This window comes from Lampetra fluviatilis, chromosome 9 (genome assembly GCF_964198595.1).
Source record: "Lampetra fluviatilis chromosome 9, kcLamFluv1.1, whole genome shotgun sequence".
Lineage (NCBI taxonomy): Eukaryota > Metazoa > Chordata > Hyperoartia > Petromyzontiformes > Petromyzontidae > Lampetra > Lampetra fluviatilis.
Genome location: NC_136283.1, coordinates 5,496,019 through 5,520,430, shown reverse-complemented (window position 1 = coordinate 5,520,430; position 24,412 = coordinate 5,496,019). Strand labels below are relative to the sequence as shown.

General features: G+C 47.6%; 1 protein-coding gene across 23 annotated transcripts in view; it reads left to right on the top strand.

Moving 5' to 3' along the window:
* Positions 1 to 18,404, top strand: part of TCF7L2 (transcription factor 7 like 2) — a 158,155-nt gene extending 139,751 nt beyond the window's left edge. For 6 of the 23 annotated variants that reach the window (XM_078859650.1, XM_078859649.1, XM_078859653.1 and 3 more), the window contains one exon: positions 188 to 817. In XM_078859650.1, coding sequence (XP_078715776.1) covers positions 188 to 634 — 447 coding nt within the window. In that variant the 3' untranslated portion in view covers positions 635 to 817. The other 17 variants (XR_013637136.1, XM_078859672.1, XM_078859671.1 and 14 more) reach the window with 17 other exon arrangements.
* The last annotated feature ends 6,008 nt before the right edge of the window (positions 18,405 to 24,412 follow it).

Genomic DNA, 24,412 nt, shown 5'->3' with positions numbered 1-24,412 from the left:
GGGGTGTCCGTGACTGGATGTTGACCCTATATTGTGACCCACACATCCAGCTGTGCTAGCCTCAACGTCGCGTGCACGAAAGCACGGGGAGTTGAGCGCGTGCGTGTGCCCTCTTGTGCCACCGGGAGGCTCGTGGCGTTTGCCATGTATTTGTGATGGTTCTGGCAATGTTTCTGCCACCCGGCAGGGAAAGAGGAAGAAGAGAAGGCGGGAGAAGCAGCAGGTGGAAGTGTCAGGTCAGCCCTCCACAGTCGCCCTGTGCAGCGCACAGCACGTGGCACACAGCATGGGTAACACAACCAGCACCCTGCACACGCCACACACGTGGTGCACGTGTCTGCGCACACCCAGCGTCGACGCACACAGCACTCGCGCACACTGCACTTGTACGCTGCATAGATTGCCAATGCGACACCACCATGCCGTACATTATCACGTTAACACGCCACACGTAAGAGCACTCAATCGAGCAGCAACCAGCAGTAACAGGAGACAATCTTGCACGTTGTACTTTACACCAAAAGAACTCGACACACCTCGGCTTCCTCGAAGCATCTGTGCGCACACTCTCCACACGCTTGAGTCTGCACACACTGGCGTGTTCACTCCGTGTGTGTGCGCGCGTGTAATCTAATCTTCACTTGTTGAGGTGTCCACTGCAAAATTCTACGACAATGCACTCCGCACACTCTGCTGGAACTTGCGCTCGGTTTGATGCGAGATGCATTTTACGTGCAGCTTTCCCACGCGTGGTGTTTTCAGTTTTGCTTCGTCTTGTCCCGGGGTCACTTCTCTTTTGTAATCTACAACCTCCCCCCCCCCAGATCACGTCCAACTGCCGGGGACCCATGTCTTCAGAGAGAGAGTCCTTGCCTCTCACATATGACAGTCCACCGCTTATTCACGCGCGCTCTCGCTCACCCACTCATTCACTCGTTTTTTTCTACACTCTCGCTCGACCTCTTACTCACCCACTCATTAACTCGCTCATCCACCAATTTACACCGTTTACACTTTCACCCACCTAACCACTCGCGACATTACAGGTCACAACGCTCCTTTATTTCCCTTCACACTGCGCCTTTCTTTCCCTTCACACTGCTCCACTCTGGAATTCCCTCCCATAGTCTCTCATCCCAAGCTCTTATGACCTTGCTCAGTTCATGAAACGTGTTAACCCTTATTATGACCCTGGCACTAGTACTCTTTGTTATAGTCACGTGACGTTTTGGCCCTTTTGGCCTGCGGCTCAGTAACTCTGTTAAAAAAAAGAATAAGAGGATATTCATCAGTTGCTGGTGTTGGCCCATGAGCAGGAATTGCACTGGGCCATGCGCTAAGAACCGAAGTGCGCTAAGAACTATCATCAGTCCACTGCTGGATGAAGCCCTTCCCAAGTCGCCATCACCTCTCCCCAGGAACTTACGATCCCGCACTTTCGATGAGCACGATTGGCTACGTACGGTGCCGAAAGAAGTTCAATGTGCGTACATACACACAAACAAACATCCACCAACCGATCCACCACCTTCACGTACACGGACGTCATCCCTCCATGTCCTTGACAGATGTCCCCTTGGGGTGTGGTTCCATTCCTTGGTTGCCACTCCGCGGGTCATGTTTCTCAGCAGATACGCTGGCAGGGCTCGACAACAACAACAAAAATCTGCTCCGTTTGCGGCTCGCACTGAATGGAAAGTGCAGACTAACATTCATTATTAAACCAACGAAAAAGGTCGATTTGGTAGCTTTCTACAGTCGGCTTGCAGACGAAGAAAGATGATTGCGTCAAGCGCCAAAGTCTTTGTCCATGCACCCACGCCTTTCAGCAAATGTTGTGGGGTCGTGCTGCACACAGAAGTGGTTGTGGGATCGTGCCAATCACCAGTCACTCGATGAGATGATGGAACGCTGGTGTGTGACCACGACCAGGAGATGCAGAATCAGCCACCTGCGTCCACCTATCCCAGACCTGGACGCAACTTGCTCTTCGACGGCTGCGTCAGACTCGAGTTACATCTGAAGACGCATCCAGCCTGGAAGAAGTCCAAGCAGGACCAATAGAAAGCTCAGGAATGGGGGCGCGGCCGGTCCTGGCTACATCTTCCCAGAGCTACTTGAAATGAGCGGAACTTCTGGCTGGCTTAGCCCTTCGTGTGAGCTCTTCCTGAAGGTCTGGCAGGTCTGCTCGGAAGTCCAGCCGAAATGGAGAGAAGGCGTCATGTGCCTCCTTACAAGGGAAAAGGGATCGATGTCCTCCTGTGTCGGCTATCAGGCCCCATTCCGTCGCTCTTGGCACTTGGAAAGGTGATCGGCGCTCGTCGATCTCGCGCGGCTATCATGGGGCCTTTTATTTTTGCCACTTAAGTATGAAAAATAAGAATAGGTTTTGCCCTTGTGGTAATAAAGCAGGTGTTAAGATGTTCAGACACCAAAAATAAACCTTTTGCAAGGAATCCAGTCTGGCATTAACCACACAGTACTTGTGGTGAACATGCAAACAAACGTGCTCTGATTATTATATATGCTTTTGTATTTTAATCTGATTGGCCTACACCAGAGGCAGCCTTCTGTATGGCCTAGTCTCACCAGTGTCCGACCGGTGAACAGTACAAAGATAATGCACATATCCCAGCATTTGAAGCTCAGGATGAGCAGCTATATCATGGGGCCTCTTTTGCTAGTATCATAGTATGAAAAATAAGAATAGGTTTTACCCTTTCTGGCAATGAAACAGGTGTTCAGGTGTTCAAACACCAAATAGAAACACCAGCATGGGTCTTGGGTTTCAAAAAGGGGCGATCGACCACGACGGACACAATCCTGGCTTTCCGTCTTGTCTTCCGGCGCCACCGTGAGTTCAACAGACCCCCCTGCGCATCGCGTACATCGACACAAAGGCTGCGTTCACCTCTCTGGACAGGGAGGCTTTCTGTGGAAGGCTTTGAGAGCCATATGGGTCGGGACAACTCCACCTTTCTTAATTCACCGCAGCCATGACCTGCACTCTGTCAGCATCGTTTGTCTGGATCGGTAGGAACCTATCTGGATCTTGTAGGACATTTTTGGGCGACAAGCAATGCTTAATGCTCATCCTGGCCCACTTCTTCATCTCAATTAATTGGGTCATTGCCAGGTGCTCGAATGCCTTTGGCATTGCCAGTGGGCAGGTCAGCTGTTGACCGTTTTCGACTATGCTGACAATGCATTTATGATTAATCTTCATACCTTCTGGACAAAAACTCAACTTCAGAGTCTTCGGATTTTGGCTCTGCTCTTTCCTACTGGGTCAGTAGAACCTACCACGAGGTTCACATAGCTGGACAGTGACATAGATCCCTCCGGCTATAAGTTCTACCCTATTCCATTCCATGGACAACGCTTCGGCATTTGCACCTTCCGTAATGGTACAACTCGGCCGTGTATGAAATAGAAACTGCTTAATCTGACGACGAAACTGCAAATAAATTAAAAACACCTGCGTTGTTTCACTCGTGTTATGGCACCAAAAGCTGCACTATGGTGTGAAGGCCGACTCTGCTAAGATGCAGCCTTTTCCACGGGCCAAAGTCAGCGTCGCAACCTCCGCTTCTGCTGGTTCCACTTTGTAATCTACGGGGAGAATGCAGAGGGTACCGGTCTGGGTAAAATGCCCACCCTCACGTCTGCGAGGCGCTGGGCTTTATTTGGACGTGCCAGACGTGGGCTGTCTGTTGGCACATCCAACCAACCCGTGCCACTCTGAACCTGCGCTGCAAACCCGAAACGGCACGAGACTTTGGAGCAAGCGACTACTGGAGATGGCTCTCAGGACGGCCGAGACGCCACGGGCTGCTGCGGCTGCTCGAGGCAGATTTTTTTTTTTCGGAGGCACGACTGAAGATGCTTGGATGGCTGCGGCAGAATCGGTCGATGTGGTTGAGGGAGATACGACCCCCACCCCCCCCCCCCCCCCGGGCACTGGTCGTCAATGCCCTATCCGTTTCAGTTTTTCTTTTTAATTCTCAACTATCACGCCCGTCTCAAACTCCTCTCCCCCTGGTCACAATCTTCCGGTGGCACGCTCCTCCCCCCTCACAAAACGAGGAGGGGATGGCTCTCAATAGCGCCTCGCGTTTGAATTTTTGTTGTTGTAATTTATCGATTTTTCTGTCGTTCGCTGCCCGCATGCCCCCCCGCCCCCCTGCACTCGCGTCCGCATCTGTGCGCGTTGCTTGCGCGCGTCTCTTTCTGCACGCGTGGCACGAGTTCCCACACCCCCCCCAACACCCACCCCCTGCGGGTGTGCTCGCGTGCGAGTGCGTGTGTCCTGGCCCCCCCCACCCCTCCCGCACCCTGACGTGTGCTCTCGTTGCCTCCGCCCGCCTGGCCGTGCTCAGAGCTGGCTGCAGCTAAGCGGTGTCGGGCCCACTTCGGGCTAGAGCAGCAGGGGGACTGGTGCGGGCCGTGCAGGTGTGTATGGCCGGCTTCGCTGCACGCGGTGCCGCTCGCCCCGCCCCGGGGGGGCAGGAAACACCTCGGTTGTGTGGACCCCGGGGCGGTGTGTGGTGTGAGCTGATGGGCTGCACGAGAGGAGGGGAACTCGCCCCCCCCCCCCCTTCCTCTCTCTCCACCCCTCACCCTCGACCACCACCCCCCCCCCCCCCGTTTTGTTCTTTCGTTCGTCACCTGCACCGCCACTCATCGCTGCGTTAGCTTTGGGAAGGCGCTCCGCTTGCATCACCTCGCCGCATGTGCTTAAGTGCGGTGGAGCACAATTGCACCGTCGCTGCGCCTTAATCTCCTGTTAATACCTCGCTGTAGCTGTCCAGTGCGTTGCAACGTGCGTGGCATCGCGCGCTCTCTCTCGCTCTCTCCCGACGTGTGTTCACGTTGTCTCACGCACGTTCTTGGTGGTGTTCTTTGGGACAACCCAAACAACACCTCGAGAGCTGTGTAGAACAATCGCAAAGAAAAAACACCTTTTTGGTACAAAGCACATGCTTGGATGCACGGCCGTACGAAGGTCCTGTGAACACGTTCTTTGGCACTGACGTGCAGGGTGAACATTGACCTGGGAGCAGTTGCGCAACCAGCGTGGATGCAGGGGGTGCCTTGCCCCCCCTCTGGTGGCCAGAGCTACGAGTTGGGGGGGCCCCCCTTGACAACCCACCATGAGATTTGTTTTCAACAACAGCGTAAAAGAAACGCAACATGTATGTAACCATGCGATGTTACAATAGCCTCGGTGCGACCGCACGAGACGAATCAAATATTAGGTGGGAGGTGGGGGGGGGGGGGCCCACCACCTGACCGATTGCCGCACCCCCTGAGCCGATGATGTAGCTACTTAACGCCACTGCCTCAGAGGTGAGTGCGCCGACCGACCGGCCGACCGATCCGGCGTTAGGGTGACCGCGGTGGAATCGCCGCGCGTGGGTTGCCTTCCCCGCCGCCAATATTCGTGCGCAGGGTTGTGAATCCGCGTGCGGGTGAAGCAGCAGCGGCAGCAGCGGTAGCAGCAGGTGACTGGCGGTGTGCACGCACGTGGTCCCGCAAGCTTCTAAATCTGACCCTCCTCGCACAAGCGCGCACCACACCCCCCCCCCCCCCCCCGACACGTTTCGTTAACGGGGCATGCTGCTGGGCTGTAGCGACGATTGTCGAATTTTAAAAATAAGGCGTGGGGGGTTGCGAACCGCTCGTTGGAAGCGACCCCCGCGGACTTAAGTCCCCCTTTGGGTAAGACGTGAATGATGCGCACTTGCTGCAGCGGTACGGTGTTGAGAACAGGGGGGGGGGGGGGGGGGGTGGAGATTCGGGCGGTAGATCGATCTGTTGCTAATTATCCTGCCTCATTTTCCTCCCCCACAGCCCAATGTGTGTCACGTTAACCAAACCTCACCCCCTCCCTTCCCTCCCCCCTCCTCCCCTCGTGTGCATGTTGTGTGCAGCTTATGCTGAACGTGTGTATCTTCCGTGCAGTGCTTGCACAGGGTAATGACACAGAGTTCTCATGTCTGTTGGCAAAGCTGTTGCCGGTGACGATGAACTTTTGGAGAGAACGCGTTTTATACAAGTGTATGTGTGTGTACGCACACACGATGTGAGCGGTGGTCAAAATGTTTTGAGACTGGAATATTAGTAATGCATGGCAACCCACACCTTGCTTAGTCGATGTTGTGGCTTCAACAAATATGCATCTGTGTGATTTTGAGACGTTATAGAGCACTGCAGTGGAAGTGAATAACCTTCCGTTTTGTATGTTCGCGTAGAAAATGTGATCTACTTTAGTTTCAGCTTTAAAAGTCAACGACGAGGGCATTACCTCTTTCAGTCGGTTCTCAAAACTTTTTGAATGTCCTTTATTGTATGTTCGCACAAGCATTGTGACTTTCTAAGTAACTAACGTTTTAACCCAAATTCATCTTGCACGCAAAATTTTATATGAATAAATACTGCTTATTTGTGTCTAGAATTACTATTGGATTGAAATATTTTAAATAATTAATAGGCAGTATTAAATCATGTATTAAGAACCTAAATAATACAATTATTATCATTCGATAATTCCTATGTGCTCTGCAATATATTTATCAGCTTGACTGCTCATCAGAAATCCAAACTACATCACTTATTTTTCTTAAACTTTGCAAAGCATTTTGTCACTTCAATGCTTCACTTGAGTACTGTTTAATAAGCCCTATGCACTTGAGTCTAATTATTTGTACTATAGAATTCCTGTGCATACTGCTCGTTATATATTTCACAGTATGCGCACACGCACGCAGAGCGCAAATCAGTCGTGGTCACTTCTATCTGCCCTTTGAGCTTGGTTGCTTGCTTGTACAAATTGATCATTATTTGTTTACGATAATGCAGGCTGTGGCACACGCAAATGTGTTTGTTCCATGATAACCCTACACTCCTCTACCCTGATGGCCTCAGAGCATTAAACTTCCTTTGCATCCAGATATGTTCTCCCATAAAGCACAGCAGCAGCAGAAGCTACGTGTAGAATCCGTGGCTACAGCAAATGAATTTAATGCAAATACGTCTGCAGGAAGCTGGCAATTTCGAGGCATTATAATTATTTAGAGCTTCATCTGCAGAAGCAAATCGAAATATGTTCTTGTCCATCCGCCGCTTGGCTTTCCAGACGAACATTATCAAGCATATTTCGTGTTTGTTAAGAAACTTTTGGGGAGCGAATTCGGCCCAATGAGTCTCATCGGCAATCAAGCAAGTCTTGGGATTTCCTGTTTAACTTTGGCGATGACGTTTATAGCAAAAAGTAACCCGTACACGAGCTCGTTGTGCATTGCGGTGTAGCATTACACATAAAAAACTTTACACAAGCAGAGCTCCGTTCTCTATCTCTGCATGTAAATTAAAACCATTTTGAGTCCCATTGGCACCGCACAATGTGTGTGTGTGTGCCTCAACAAAAGCAATCTGCTCGTGCGAATAATTTATCGCGTCGCAAAAAGCAGCCAATCATAAGCGGTATATCTCTTGCGTGCAAATTTCAGCTTGACTTTGTTACAGCTCTGACTGGAAAACCGAGCTGTGTTCTGAAAGTAGATCTTGGAGAGCACTAATAGATCCAGATGTCCCCGAATGTTCTGTGGCTTTCGTAGTCTCCCACTTTGTTCTCTGGAACCAGCCAACCGAACCATATCCCAGTTGACCTCCGGCTTGTTGGCAGTTGGTGGTGGAAGGTTTACTGGAGGGGAGGAACTTGGGTGACGAAGTCGAGAGCGAGGCTGCGCCTAGCTTGGACCTACATCGTTCCGTACCAGTAAATATGGTACTTGGCCTAATTTGACTAACTTATTTTCAGACTTTTCTCCCGGTGAGTGTGTACGATCGCAGCAGTTGACAGTGAAATTATTTAGATTTGGCAGAGTCGGCACTTTCCTGAATATTCATTACGAGTGGATCGTGAGAGAGAGGTGGAGGGATGTGGGCCTTAGGCAGCCATTTTAGATGGTGCCAAATAAATGCTTGAGGTAGTGAAATGCACAAAGTTTATGCGAGGCTATTAACAGAAGGTTTTAAAAAGGGGGGTTGTAGCTTTTAGGTAACCAACAGGAAATCTCAGTCCATGATCAAATGTCCCATTTTAGTTCCTCCCATGGAATTACTGCCACTGCAGCATGCAAACAAGATATTTAATCTCCGATGCATTTGAATTTAACGTTGGGTTACTAAAATTCGAATGGTCAAAGATAACGATGTATTTCAACCTTTGTCACCAGATAGTCTCTGGACAGGCACATGTACAACGTTCAATGTCATTTCAAAGTTAAATCTACAAATCGAATACAAGAAACGAGAGACACCATTTTTGTACGACTGCGCTTTTGAGAACCGGGGCGTTGGTTTCCGACATTCTGCTCGGCGACCTAAATCACGATGGACATATTTGGCAAATTTGAACAAAATTTTTACATGAACATATTTTCGGCGGGGGCTGTGGCCTCCTTGGGCAATAGTTGTCACCACAAGGTCGGTGTGTTATCGCTGATACACTTGGTCTATTTCGTAGATAGAACAAAAACACCATTCCAATGGCCAGCACCGAGCTCGTGTTTTCCTGGGCCCAGTTGGTGTTCAATAGTCCCAGGCGAAGCTGAGCGCATTCAAAATCGGCGTGCGTGTTTGTGTGTGAATTTTTGTCGGGCTCGTGTGCTTTCTTCCCTCTGCTGTGTTGCTTTGTTTTTGTTGTGGTGATCAGCCCTCCCAGGTCACAAGTCCCCCAATTGGCTCCTGAAAGCAAATAAAGACAAATTACACCAACTCTAACACGACACGGCGATTCGGGCATTTGGACGTGCACCGCTGGGGGGGGGGGGGGGGGTGGTAAAATGATGCATCGATTCATCGACTTTTATCGATTCTTTGGCTCGCAACACCTTTGTCAAATGGTGTGCGTAGGAATTAATGATTCTTTGACTCATGTAAGTCGTACGCAGTGGGAACGCCTGTTCGCCCCCTGCAGCCACGTTCTTCGCTCTCTAAATAAAAGGAAGAGATGAAATGTGTTTCCGTATCGAATCGCAACCCTGAATTATAACAATTATGTGTAACGCTCAGCAGAGAAATCGTTCCACCCCGAGCATTCATCTTGAGCACATGACCTGGCAGGGCTGAGACACGTGAAGTTCTCTGGTCCACCTCTGGTAGTGGCGTCTCGTAGCTAAAGCTGTTGTTTTTCTGTCCCGTGCCACGCAGTCTGTGACGTGGACTGTGCCGATGGTAGGTACCTCGCTCTCCCTCTCCACCTCTCTCGGCTCTTCCTCCCATCGCTTCCCCCTCTTTCCTTTGGTGCAGTGTGAGACATGCCCACACACAGACCCACGGTGCCGAGGGGCAGTTGTAAAAACCTGGCGAAGTGTTTTGGTTAATTGTGTTTTAAGGAAACTGCACTTGGTGAGTCTTTTTGAGTCAATCCGTCAGTCACAGCACTTAATAGAGTAGTGTTCATTGTAGAGAATGAATTCTGACCTGACAGAACCCAGGGGTCTTGGACGCTGATGATGAAGAGCTGCTGTATAACCTCTCGCCTATATATCCATTACTAAAAAATACTTCGCCATGCCAATCTTACGGGGTTTTTGATCTTTATAAACTCTCTTCCTAAATCAATTATTCACTCGAGAGATTGGAGTGGTTTTGGAACGTTAGGGAAAAAATGAGAAACTCGATCCCATACCTTTTTGTTTTTGTCAGATCACAACAACGTGGCCCGCATCGGTGCCTTGAACATTTAAGATGAGAGATATGAGAAGCATAGGAATCGGACGCTCCTATTATAGGATAGGCTCACACCAGCTTCTATGTTTTTAATGGCAGTCTTGGTCAGTTTTATGCGCTATGTGATTATTCGTATAAATGTTCAACTTTGCAGTTTCGTAAGCCAGGCCTCGCGGGAACCATAGTGATGTTTGTGACGACCACGGCTGCTCACATAGTGCGTGATTAATGGCGATAACTCAGGATGACTGTCGATGATGAATCGATGATTGAACGCCGTTGGTGACGACAATGGTGGTGTGGGGTAGTATCAGCGTTGATGAGTAATTAACTTGCATGAATTGGTATGAGCGACCACTGCGATGATTTTTCAAGGTTTTTTTTTTGTTACACGTACAATGCAACTATCCAATGACTGTTAGTACCACAGATTCGGTCAGATGTGAGTTAAGACCAACCGAAGAGCAAAACTTCATGGCGTAACATAATGTCAAACATCGCTGAGCACCTCCCATGCGGTGAAACTTCATAGTGGGGGGGGATGAGGCGGGTTTGAACTTAGGTTTGGAAAGGAGCACGGGTGGTGAATGAGTGCGCTGAGAAGCAATGGGAACAGAAAGTTAAAAATATGAATGAGTCACTGCTCGTCATCCACACTCTATCTCCGCCCCGCAGCCAAAAATCGGTTTAGGTGAGTAAGCGGTTCGAGTCAACACACACTCTGGTCCCTTGTAATGATTATGGTAAATTTTCTAATTTAATGTTCACCACCATATAGGTGATTCCCTGTGGGGTACTTTTTTTGGTGAAAGCATGTTGCATAACCTTAAATCACATTTTGGCCATTGTTTCTATAAAGAATAGAAAGAGAGAATATGAATACTTTGGCAGAAGGGTTGCAGTTAAGTTGTCCGTGCAGTGTCTTCACTGTACTCCGAAAACGCTCTTACGGCGTTTCTGCTTTCTACCGCTGAGAATGTTTTCAGCCTTTCTCCCAGCCAGTGTTGATTTGTGAGGAACCTCAGATCCATAGAATTTTGGAACGGTGTCCACCTTTAAGGAGAAACCATGCCCCCCGGCGAGGAGGGTTAAACTGCGCGAGTGTTTGCTGCAGCGCTGCTAATGGCCGCAGCAGGGGCTGTGCAATTACTACATTCACCAACAAATGCCTTCGTGTTTAAAGCTTTCGTGACTGCAGGGATTCATCTTCTTGGTTCTTTCGGTAAAGTCACGTAGAATTGAAATAATAAAATAATAAAAATAACTATTTTATTATGTTTTATTTTTATTATTTCAATTCTACGTGACTTTACCGAAAGAACCAAGAAGAAATGCCTTTGTGACATAATTTGATGCAGCAAGTCACTAAATGCCCCCATCATATTGAATACCTCCTTAGTTCCCGAGGAAGAGAAAAAAACTGGACGGGTGAATTTGGTTACACGCTGGTACGACCAAGAAGTTCTATAATTCCCATAATTCTAAGTCGTTTAATTACAAAAGTAGGCAGCCCCTGCAAAAGGCATGAGATGTCAGCCCCACACCTAGGAAAGTGAAACAAAGTTCCCTGATGACACGAATCCAACTAAGCGAGCGGCGCGCATTAATTTAAAAGTGGCGTGAATTAATGCAAGTAAATCGGGGGGTGTATGGAAAGTTTTGAAATCATTTGAATAACCTCTGGGGGGGCACTTTTAAACGATTTGACCGTAGAATGTGGGACGACCGCCCGATGCTTTGACATTTGCATGCGTGAGTGTTTGCGGTTGTTGCAAGCGGTTACTCCCGCAGTGTGAGTCATGCTGCTGCGTGGGCCAGCAGGGGGGCTGTGAGCGAGCGTGGCTCGTGGCACCACGTGACTGCTGCATTTGTCATTTTATTCGTGCATCGACATTTTAATGCAGTGGAACGCCACAGGCCCCCCCCCGCCACTAGCTAAGCTAAGCGTGACGTTCTTGAGGCCCTGTCAAAACGCGCGTGCAAGTGTGAGCATAGCGCAAAAGTGTTTTAAACGCAATGCAGTCATCTTGCCGAGGGAGCTTGTGGGACGGTGGTGTTATTGGTTTGTCTGTGTCCCCCACGTTGTTCCGACTCCTAAGCAGCGTTCGCTTTATGAGCGATGCCACTTCATGCAGGACAAAACGCACCTCTGAGATGCGTGAATTGAAAGAAAGACCCATTCCTTTCGCACGGGTTAATGCCGATACCTCCCAAACACGTAAATTACCTGCAATGAGAGAGTGTAAATCGTTTAAATACAGTCCAAACATTTATGTAGATGAAGGGCTATTTAAACCATTGTATTAAAGACGTGCACATTTTACATAAACATGACTTTAAGGCGAAATTTTGTAGCTGTATATTTCTTAATTAAATAGTGAATGCATTGATGTTACGGCATTTCATGTTGACACAAAAAGGGTAAAAGTACGAGTTGAAAATATGAGTCGAGTTTAATAATACATTTTAAAATCCCATTCTCAAAACATTGCGATCGTCCGCTGGCATATACTGCAATAAAAGTGTTGCGACACGTTTTATATTCCGAGGTGCTCTTTAAATTTCTGTAATCAAGCGGTGAGGGTCATTTCGCGTAAGAAAATCGGATTGAAAAATATATTGTTCCGCCCGGCGCATTTATTGACGGGGGGGGGGACCCCTGGCTTGCACAGCGGTCAGGCATTCGAAACTGATAAGCGGCGAGTTTCGCTACGGCCCGCATTAGTCAAAAAAATGAGTTTTTGGCACCAAGTCCGCTGGGGATGAGGGGGGTCACGTGGCTCCGTTCGTGGGGGATCATGCGTCTATCTGTTCGCCTTATTTAATTCGCCTTTTGAGGTGCTAGTGGGATAACCGATGTTTGGATAATCGACTTGCCCGCTGTAATTGTTTGGGATAATTAACCTGTAAGAAGTCTGTTATCTCGGTATTTGCAGGTGGCCCCAGTTTCCCCGCAGTCTAGGCACATTCACCGAGTAGCATTCAAAGTCATAAAAAATACACGCACGCGTACGTGTGTACACCCATACAGATAGACAGACTTGCATGCTCGTGTTAGCAGGGCAGTGCTTGCTCATTGGCAAAGCAACATTTCCTCGTTTTTTACCATTTAAAATGAAATACAACATTTAACAGTAATTTAAATGTACACTATTTTGTTATCCCAAAATATAAATTGTCTATATCCCTGCGTTCACATGATCTATTATAACTGAATCCATTTAAAAATACCGTATTCTGTTTAGGATACTATTATTGCTTAGGATTGACAAGATACGTTTATATGGAGTAAAGCTTCAATTTAAAGCAATGTACAACTTTGTGGCAGAGTGAAACACAAATGTAATAGGACATGACTGCATTGTTGGACGCTCGAAATCAAATTTCAGCAACTGCTGTCGAATCGGTCTGAAAATAATTGTCACCTTATTAAACAAATGCTTCGAACAGAAAACTATCATCCAAATCTATAACCAAATATCTCGGACAAAGGACTTTGCTAATCCTTGAAATGAGGTTTCTTCAGTTAATTACAGGGCATGTTAACGATAGTGATGCGTTCATGTACGGCCTACTGTATTACATGAAGGTTTAGGCGGTACATGATGTGGGTGGCGGGGGAGGGGGGGGATACAAGCTCTTGTTGTTAACATCGTCGTCTCTGTCCTTCGGTGACAACTCCTCGACTTCTGCGCTTAACAGCGGTACAATTTCTCCCTGCCTCTCTCTCTCGCTCTCCCAGGAGAAAGAAGAAGTGCATTCGGAACTTACCAAGGAAAGACCACCTCAATCCTGCAGACAGAGGCATGCTAGGCGGGCCCCCGTCCACCTCTCCACAACCCTTCAACTACTGGGCCTGGCCCAGCCTGCACGAGCTGCCCCACACGTACTTGAGCGCCGGCCTTCTCGCTGCCAAGCACGGCAAATAACGTCCATCTAACGCAACCGCCACCCCATCCGGCCACATTGCCCCGATGGGCCGCTGCCGCCGCTGCCGCCCCCCCCCCCCGCCCCCCCCGCCCCCCCCCCCCCCCCACTCGCTGACCGCTCAGCCACAGGCACATTTCGACCACGAGCTCGGGAGTCGCGTGGCGCCGATCTGATGGCGACGGTCGGTCGACGCGCACTTCACCTTGCGAGCCGCTCCGCACCCCCCTTGCACTGCTGCTGCTGCTGCTCCACACGTGATGATCCTCCACCCTCTTGCACCGCACTGACTTCACTCGCACGCTCGCTTTGAAGATTCCCCTGCACTAATCACCCCCCCCCCCCTCGCCCTGTGCGTGTGTAATGCCCCCCCACCTCCAACACCCCCTCCCCCACCTCCAACACCCCCCCCACACTTTATCACTCGGCGTGTTTAATACCACCGCTTGCACATTCTTGAACTTCTCACTCGGTTTGGACACTTAAACACAGTTCACGTCACTGCACGTGTGCACATGTTTTTTCCATGGCACGGAAACCTTGTTTGACTGCACCGTGTGCGCTTGACACCAATGCACAAGAGCACGTCACCACGACACCGTTTGCTCACCACCCTCTCTTATTCACTTGTGTGACGACACAGTACACACTGCACTCCCCCCCCCCCCCCCCTTACATCACACTGCACAGACAAGTTTGTCCCCACTCCCCCACTCCCCGACTCCCTCCCTCATTGCGGTCCAGCGTTTGCATGCCCATCTCCCCCGGGTAGTGGACTTCAGGGTAAATATTGCGTTGGACAAATTTAACATTCAGGGGGTATACGCATTGATAATAATGGCCTCTGTGATCCCGTTATTTGATTGGTTGCTTTTGTAGACGTTGTGGTTAGTTTTTTTGTTATTCCCCCTTTCGTTATCCATCTAAACCCTCGTCAATGTGTGCGGATCGCGTTCCCTTGGCACAGGCCTCCCATCATCCAGACATATGCAGCAGGGAAGACGTCAAATTCTGTTTCTGCACATAAGCCTCGTGCAAGCTATCTGAGCAACCCAAGAGCATCCACCTATTTGTTTGTTTTTTATTCTGTTAATTACTTTTGGTCGGCAATGCTTCTTCGTGGCTTGCTCCGCACATGGCCTGCTGCCCTAGTGCCCCGTCTATTCTCTCTGCCGCAAAGGCCAGTGCCAGGGGTTATTCATCTCAATTGCTGCTGCTGGAGCAGCTCAGTGGGCGGCAGGGCATTATGTTTGCTGGGGGGTTGTGGGCCCTTGCAGAAAACACAGGCATTCACTTTAGCCATTTTAACTTGATGAGAGGGGGACCAGATATTGCGGTTGACTGTATTTTATGAGTTTTGTTTTAAATTTTACCGCTTTTCCACGTGTACTCGCTTTGTTTAAACGTACAGTGTATGCCGGTGGCTTGATTCGGCAGCAATGTCAAGTGAACCGGTTGGGGCTGGGCTTGCTCTCATGCGAGGTATATAAACACAGTGGCTGGGAACGCGTGGAATTTCCCACCTGGTAGCCTAGCCTGGCTCATCTGCTCTGCCTGATGCGTGCTTTGAAGGCTTTTTGAAAATGTATGCCTCCCACCAAGTGCCCTCTCGGCCCTCATCCGCATCTCGCTTCCAACCCAAGCGTGCTGTTTATGCCGCGTTAAAGAGAGAACTGACTTCGGCGTCCACCGTGTTAGCTCGCAATGTCCAGCTCTGGTGCTGGCTAAAGTGAAGGCCACACGCCCCTCCAAACCCATCCTTCTCTCCCAAGGGCTGCAGCCAGTGCAGGGCTGCCCCTCACACTCCACCACGGTCAGTGTTCACAAAGCCACCCCCCGCTCCCTGCCTCTGTAGGTGTATGGCAGGGCAAGCTGCATGATTGACCGAGGCGCCGCTTTGTGCCACAATAGCTACCGGGGCGCTCTGACCAATCGGATTCCTCCAAATTGACGTTGCGCGCGATTTGAACCTGAGCCACCTGTGCGCCGCATGCTTCAGATTCTTAGGGATGAACGCGTGGTTTTTTTTTTTATCGCTGCTGGGTTCTGTTCTCTCTTTTGGCCCGAGACTGCGAAGGAGGCGTTTACCACAGTTCAGTGATGGCGATTGTGTTTTAAATGCTTTTTATTTTTTTATTTTTAGCGTTTTGTGTTTTGCAACATGCAGCATATGGAATGATTGGACCAGCTTTAAATGCCCTCTGTTGGCTGTCACTCATGAACCAAGGCTGTTGAGGTTTAGGCCATGTTTGTACGTTGCTGTATATATATACTGTGTTGCTAGAGAGAAATACCTTTCCAACAGTTGGCTGTTGTGCTGAAAGGCAGTAAAATTTTAAAAATAATATAGTTACGTTGATGGTTGAACAATTTAAGAAGCATGCTTTTATTACAGTGTATTAAAGGCAAATAATAAGTGACGATAATGATAAAGATATTAATATTTTAATTAAGGGATGTTCTTGAAAACGAAAACAAATGTATCTTAATGTTGGAATTGAAACTTCAAGAAAATAACTTAAACGCTGCAATCTACAGCTACATTGTCTGTTTAAATTAGAGTTTTCTCAATGTTTTAATTGCAATAGATGCGTATACAGATTGAGGGGGTGGTAGAGTGATAGTTTGCAGTTAGTAGCCACTTGGCATCTAGACAGCCCAGTTCACTTAACCAAGAAAACTCATTAACTCAGGTTGGAAGCAGATGGCAAAAAGACCTCATTAGAGTTCCTGAAAAACGATCGTTTCTCCAAAATCCCCAAAGATGCAGGATTCTCCACGGTGTGTGCGAGGGTGCTAAACATTTCTAACTGGATTCTTAGGACTGTGCGATGGAAACTTGGTATATATATGTTTTTTTTATTGCCCCACGGTACAAAAAAAGTATTGCAGCAGAAATCCAATCAACCGCGTTGGTATTTGGGGACCATGTCCGTGGATCTTGTAAAGCCTCGTTGCTCCGCGGAGGTTACACCAAATATTCTGCAAACTCATTTTTTTTTTGGCGTCTATCGCGGTGTGCCACGGCTAACGGGAGGAGAGTTGCGAACCGCCAATAAATCCGAAAATTGCAGGGATTTGCGGATTATTGGATCGCAGGTGATTGCATTTCTGCTGCTTGTGTTTTCTGAAGAACCTGCCTTTCTATAATAACTTATGAGTCTATTTTATTGGAAACCCTGACTGGCCAATGCTTAATTTTGTTGACAGGCAAACGGCGATCATTTGGGTTCCACATATGTACGTTTTTATTTAGCTATGAAAGGACAGGGTTAACTGTGATATCGTTGCTTAAAAAGGCAGGCAAAATGTACTCCTCTTAACTTGATGCACATTGTCGCCAAATAGAATGTGATTTTTAAATGCCAAAATAGGTACTCTTCGTGCGAAAGCGGGAAGCAGTTGGGCGCTAAGTAGGCTGTGGGGTTCGGGAACGATTTCAGCCATTGCACTGTTAATGGCCAAGAGCTCCAGGATGGTGATGTGTTCCTCACCTCCAAGCCAAACGTGAGCCCCAACACGTGTTGCCCAGCTGCCTTCCCCGAGAAAACTATTTGAGGGAAACAACATAAAATATAAAATAAGCATTCCGTGCTTTGTAGGGGTGTGGGGGTGGGGGACGTCCTGTGTCAACTTGCCAGGCCTCCCCGCAGTTCCCATTCGCAAACTCGGGCCCTTCGTGTGCCAAATGCGCCAACGACATTCCCAAGGTACGGAGTGCAAAAGAGGCCCTCAGCAGTGTTGCAACCATCATTAAAACTAGAGTGGATGTACCGCATCGTTTCCCCGGTGTGATTTAAACAAAAAAATAGACTCGAGATAACGGTCTTAAGAATCCAGGCAATGTACCTTTACTGCCCTGGTTTCTGTATAGAATTGCTCTTGCGGTGTGTGATGTTGCAGACTTGGGCACAACAATTTCCTGCTCTCTTTACTGAATATTACTAACCTCAAATAGAAGCATTACGGAACATAACGTGTTCAGTCTGAAAATACAGTGTTGTGGTTTTAAATGATATTTATTCTCTTTGTATTTGCATATTTACCGTAGTGTGCACTGTTCCTCGCGCCGAGTGACAGCTTTTTGTAAATCTGCAGTTCAATTTGTGCCAAGTGCGACAATAAAACGTGTCGGATGTTGTACAGTATTGTGCAAAACTTGCCAAATTTAAAACAAAAAGGACAAAAAAAGCTGTTGGCACATTTTAAATATATTTCTACAGTTCATCCAACAAGCCATTTTTTAAGTCATGTTTTATTTTAATTAACAGTTTTTTTTTTATTAAGTTGTTCGATACTTAAGTTGTGGCCCGTCGAGCACTTGCACAATTTGCGATGATAATTTGGCTCCACAGGTCCGTGCGCGCGCGTGTGTGTACCGTGTTTTTATAAACGCAAAAAATTGTCGGCCAATAGTTACTTGTAATGCTTTAAGGAAACATTGTAATATGTTAAGAAGGCTGGTGTATATTAAAAAAAAAGTGTTATCAAAATATTAAAGCATTCCACGTGTTTTAAGGTCTTTGCGATGGATTCGCGTGCAAAAGAAAAATCAAAACGTACAATATTTTACATTTTGTTGTTGGTGTTGCGTCGTCATCCATCGTACCATTGTATTTTCTTTTTTTTTTAGACGTAACAGTTTACCCTATGAATTGCACTTGTTTTCTATCGTACGTGTACGTTGTAAAGTAACTGTAGCATGCTTCATTTTTTTTAAATAAAATATTGCAAATGTTTCTGGTAATTGTGTCGGCCTGGTTTGCGTCCAAGGGGGGAGCCGGACGATGCCTCTTCCCCAGGTTCCCTTTCCACATCGCAGGCGGCTCCAGACCATCTTCATAATTATGACCACAGGCAAAACAAGCACGCGCGTGTGTGCGCGCACACGTGCATACGTCTGCCAAACACACACTGAGCAATCGAAAAGTTTGGACCCCGATGTTTTATAATGAGCTTCAGTAACCCGAATGTTGGAACCTATTTAGAAGCACCTCCCCCCCCCCCCCCCAATATTTATGCACTTATCTTTAACTGCCCGAGCCAGGAGCGAGATATTGATATGAATGCACACTTAAACGCCACTATTTGCACCTGGATTCAATTGTTCACACTTGGAATTGATTATAAAGTGAAACGCAGAGCAGCCAGTACTGTTTCAGCACACTGCACGCACGCACACCTCACTCCTGCTTGAAGAGAAACACCAGCAGTTATACTCTGCTGGGCGATCCATTTATAGATTGCATAACTAAAATTATATGGAGAAATGGAGAACTACATTTTCTTTCAAAGCCTCGACGTAACTGCCTCCCACAAGTCCCAATATAATTATCGCGTTGTAATGTTCTCCCCTCGGAGAAGTGCTTATGCAATAGTCAATTGCCTTTTGAGAAAACGGCGAGGAGCAAACGTTGTCGGTATGCGGTTGGAACAGTTGGAACCCACCATTGACCCCAACGGTCCATATTTACTGGGAGGGTAATTAGAAATCGATGGGGGGTATCTATACATGGATCGCCCTGTCCAGTTTTAGAAAAACATTTAAAACAAACCATTCCATGTCGTTTGAGAGCATGATGGCCCAGGCTTGTTTGCTTGAATTGTCAGTGTCGGCGGTGACCATTTGTGTGAAAGCAGCATGCAAACATGGGGGCTAATCAATCTTTATATCTACACCGAGTGTGAGAAGATCGTTACTAACGCCAGATAGGTCACGTGATATTCTGAATGGGTGGTGGTGGGGCGCGGGGGGGAGAAGTCCGTTTGACTTTTGCAAGACCCATTTGTGTGCACGTGACGCCATGGAAAAGGTGAATATGGACCGTGACCGCAAATATGAATCATAACTTCCAAACTGGACAGGCCCTGCTGCTAATGTAAATTCGGCTAAATGCGGCAACTCTGCAAAAACTTTAATTTTTTTTGTTACTCAAAAAAGTCGCAGCACTGCCTAGATTCAGTGATTGTGGTCAGTGGTCGTGCTTATCAAACTTCATGCAAAATATTGCGGATAGTACTTTTTTATGTAAAAGAAAAATGTATTATGGTGCTACTCATTTACCTAATGTGAAGCTGAGAATGTTAGGCAATGCTGTGTTATTGCATAGCATTCGTGCTAAAATACAATCGATTGCTTAGAAGTTAAGAATGATTGTGTACTCGCTTGTTGTGTTTACTATGTGGGATTGTGGTTGTCATCAAGTTCGCGCATCAGTTTGAAAGTCGCACAAGTATTTAAAGTATCTGTTCTGTGCCTGGAACACGTTCACATGAAGCTCTGAGTTGGCAGAGCGAGCGGTTATGTCCTTTATTAGTGTCGGGTCGTGACCATTTGAATGTGAGAACAGATATTCGCAAAAAGCAGGGTAACGCTGTCCAGCCAAAATTATCTATACCTAGAGTAAGAGGATTGTACAATTGCCTTTAACAAGCAACATCCCTGACATACATCTTATGCTCAATACCGACGACAGGCGTTTTTTAAAGTGTGAAAAAAGCAGTGGGGGGGTGGGGGCATGTTGTAAATGTGCGTGTTCTGCATAGTTGTAAGGTCAAGTTGCACATCTCGAAAAGACAGAAGCCTTGACGGGACTGCACAGCGATACGTAGAGCTGCTGGGGCGGAACGAGTTTTTTTTTCTCTGAGCAGGAGCTGCGAGGTGGAAAGCAGAATGAGTCCTGGTGTCAAAACCTAGCCCCTATCAGGTGTAAACAAAAATAAGGAAAATAATAACTTACAAAAAAATGTATTCTGTGTTACATTTAGTTTTGCAGTTTATGGCTCGTAATCAAGTGTTCTCCCTCTGCAGGAGCTGATAATTTCCAACCACGGGTAGAAGCGACACTGGCCGGTGAATCGGTGACTCAGAATCCTGCAACCACTTGCCGCTGTAAACAAGTGTTGGGTGACACCTAACAGCCGAGAAATACGCCCTGACAAAATATATTTATACACGCAATCTTGTCGCCTGAAAAATATCAGTCAACACAAATGGACATTGCAGATACGCTATTTTCACGATTCAAACTAATGAATTGCACAAAACGATGTATCGTGCTAATTATCCAACACATCACAGAAGGAAATAATGTAAATAGCAATTGTCCTGCACACATTCTGTCTATCTGTGTCAACGTGCGTGTGTCCGTGCGAATGTCACAAATTGTTGTCGCGTCTCGAGACATCCATGCGGTTTGACGGCAAATTCCACACGTGCATTCATAGTATTTCTTGGTGTGCTGGTGTATGCCATCACTCTGAAAAGATGGGGTTGGTGGCATGTCGACATGATGGAGCCTGGATGACACACGCACCTCGAAGTTGCCTGTAGGAGAGAGGACATCAAACTCGCCTGTGACTTGTAATTTGAATGGACTCCCCTTGTATGCAAGTGAATTATCCCTGCATTTAAATTTTCTTTCATTCATGTGATGAATATAGATATTCGAGTAATACTTTTATTTAAGGTTCCCAAACATTTCAATGTAGGACTCTCCGGACAAAGTCTTCAAGTGCAACGGTGCTACCCTGAATAAACAAATATATTCTGTTCATTATCATCATTAAATCATCCAGAAGCTAAGCAGGTTGGAGCCTGTACATTGCACGGATGGGGTGACCGACATGCATCACAGGTGTTACAGGCTCCTGCGGGGCTACGTTATCGGCAGAGGGCGGTCCAGCAAAACACATCATTGTATTGTACCGCGCGACGTCCTAACGTCTATTGCTGCACACCTCACCGATCCCACGCTGCCCGACATTGAAGTATGTTCCGACAAACCTCTGCAGATTGACCCACACGGGCGATGCGTGTCGTTACGCGTACACAATACGCGCGTGCCGGTTGTAGCCTCCGTAACGGTAGAGTTGGCATCCGTGCACCAATCGTCCAATGCATCACATATTCCCACAATGACTGCAATCGCGACAAAATGAATATTCGCAATAAATCACAATCAGGCTAATCGCGGCTGTATTTCGACAACGAGCCCCCCAAAGCGCGCGCAATAACAATAATAAAAGCAGTAAAAAAAGGATAATGATCAGATTATTCCGAGCGGCTGATTGCAGCAGCGCACAACGACTGAGCAATACAGCGGCGTAATGATCGGCAATATCTCTGCCACCCTTTAAGGCATTGTTAATGTAGAGGCCTCCGTGTTTACACACGCCACGTAGTTTATTTAGTATGGCACCAGCAGTCAAGCTGCGGGGGCATGCACACGTGACATGCGAGACAATTTGCTTTTAAATAATAATACGTAATGCGGCAGTAATTAAAATAAACACACTTTTAAGTGAATGGGTGCATGCACCAGCCACGCTTGTTGTTTGGCTGCATGCTGGGGAGCTTCAGGGGTGGTGGGGTGCTGATTTATTATTTGGTTCTTTCGGTTAAGTCACGTCTAAAGATAAAATAAAACATTAAATTAAATAATAGAATACGTGACTTAACCGAAAGAACCAAATAATAATTCCTGCAGTCACGAAAGTTCTAAAATTAAGGGTGCTGATTTGTTTAACGCTGGCAGTGTAAATAAATCCGCACCTTCTCCAGGATCCCCCTCCACCTTTTTGTTAATGAATGCTGTGCTTGCAGTTTTCTGTTGTTGTTGTTTGAGTTTGTCATGGGGCTACCTCTACTCTCTGCAGTGTGGATGCATTTCTAGATTTGAAGCTTTCGTGACTGCAAGGATTCATACTCTTAGTTATTTCGGTAAAGTCACGTAGGTAAAAAAATGAAATAAAAATTAATAAAAATAAAATAATAAACTCACGACGTTTCGGAGGCAACACAAGTCTCCGTCATCAGGTGGGACCGTGAAACGTCGTGAGTTTATTATTTTATTTTTATTAATTTTTATTTCATTTTTTTTAACTAAGAGTATAGTGTGGATGCACCTTGTTCTGCTCTCAGATTTGCCGTACCGGTACACATTTGTGTACCGGTACGGGAACAAAACGGAGTCTCGTTTGAGATTCCAAACGTCGCAATTGAGATTCCTCCTCGAAGAGACCGGTGGTGAAACCATCGACAGCATCAGAACATCATCAACAGCAGGCGGATGGGCAACGTCTCCTTCATGAATGGAAAATAAAAGACACAATCCACAATGGCGCGTTTGTGGCCATGCCACCCAACACGATGGGGCCGAAAAGCAAATAAACCCACTGCAGCCCTGTGCTCCCTTGAACAGTCGAGGAACGCCAGAACGACACGAGCTCTCTCCTGAAAGCCCTCTCGCCGTGCCTTAGGGGCCGTCCATAAATGACGTCACGCGATTTTGGACGATCTTTGACCCCCCCCCCCCCTTCGTCACACGGCGTCACAAAATGTCAGACCCCCCCCAAATAAAATATGCTTCAAATCGCTTTAAACTATTGTCATTGTAGTGCGTATTTAATGTGGCGCTGCACTCTGATGTTGTAGGAGAGAACATTTATTAAAAAGTCTATTTAATTAAGTAGAACGTATTATCTATATTCATTTAAAGTTGCGCATTTTGATGTGACGTCACATTTCTCAAACCCTCCCCACCCCTCGTCACACATCGTCACAAATGTCTGACCCCCCCTAGGTGCGTGACGTCATTTATGGACGGCCCCTTAGCAAACCACCGACGACGTTGGCCATTTAGATCCCGAACATTATCGCCGCGATCTTTGCGCAAGCGTAGGGGACAGAGGTCGCAACCGGGTACCCGATACCCGTACCCTACCCGATACCCGGCTACCCGTACCCGGCCGGGTAGCCGTTTGCGACCCTGGTGCGGCCGGGTACGGGTAAGGAATCAAAACCCGTTTGCGACCTCTGGTAGGGGGATGGCAACGGATTCTTCTGATTCGATTTCTTTGTCGTAGTCCTTCGTGTGCGAAGATGACGCTGCTCACTGTGCCGTGACTCTGTGTGTGTGTGATCGCGGCTGTGAAGACCAATACTGACTCTCGTTTCAGTCAGTCAACCCCATGGCACCTGCTTGGGTCTGTCCCGTGGGACCTCCTGTCGGCAGGCGTTCGACACTTCACGTGGCCTTAACGTGCACATAGCCTGGCACAAGCGCCGTGGTGACGAATGGCGGTTCTTGTTGTTGTTGAAGACCAATACTAGTGTAGTGGTTATAGCACGCTGCGCTATGAACCCGGCGACCCGAGTTCGATTCCCGCTCACAGCCAAAAACACCTGTGACAATTATCTGAACCGGTCCTGGGCCTCCTCCCCTAGGTCCACTCAGCCTGTAATGAGTACCTGGTGCGATGTGTGAACATCGCCACTGGGGAGACAAAGGCGGCCGGGTGCGGTGCTGGCCATCCAACCACCTCGTGTGCCACGTGCCGGCCTTCGTAGGTGCTCGCTAACACCACTTGCCCCAACAGTCTGCGAAGGCTACACGGGGGATCTTCGACAATTTCCGCCACAGCGGTTTGCACCTGCAGCGCATTGATTGAATAAAGGTTTCCTCTGCATAAGACGCTCCGACAAGGGAGACGTGCCCCAATCTGGTCACACACCAACACCTCACAGATTCGAGCATGCAAGGGGGGAAACGAGTGTGTCTTATAACACTGGTCAACAACAAACACATTTTTTTTTTGGCCTGGACTTTTGCAGCTGTTTTAGACTAATGTCAGGGTGCTGATTCCAAATTTGCTCTCAGATTTGCTCTATCACATCTCATTTTATGCTATCGGCATACACCATTTTCATTGATTTTACCCGAAATTAACTCTGTCACTTATGATT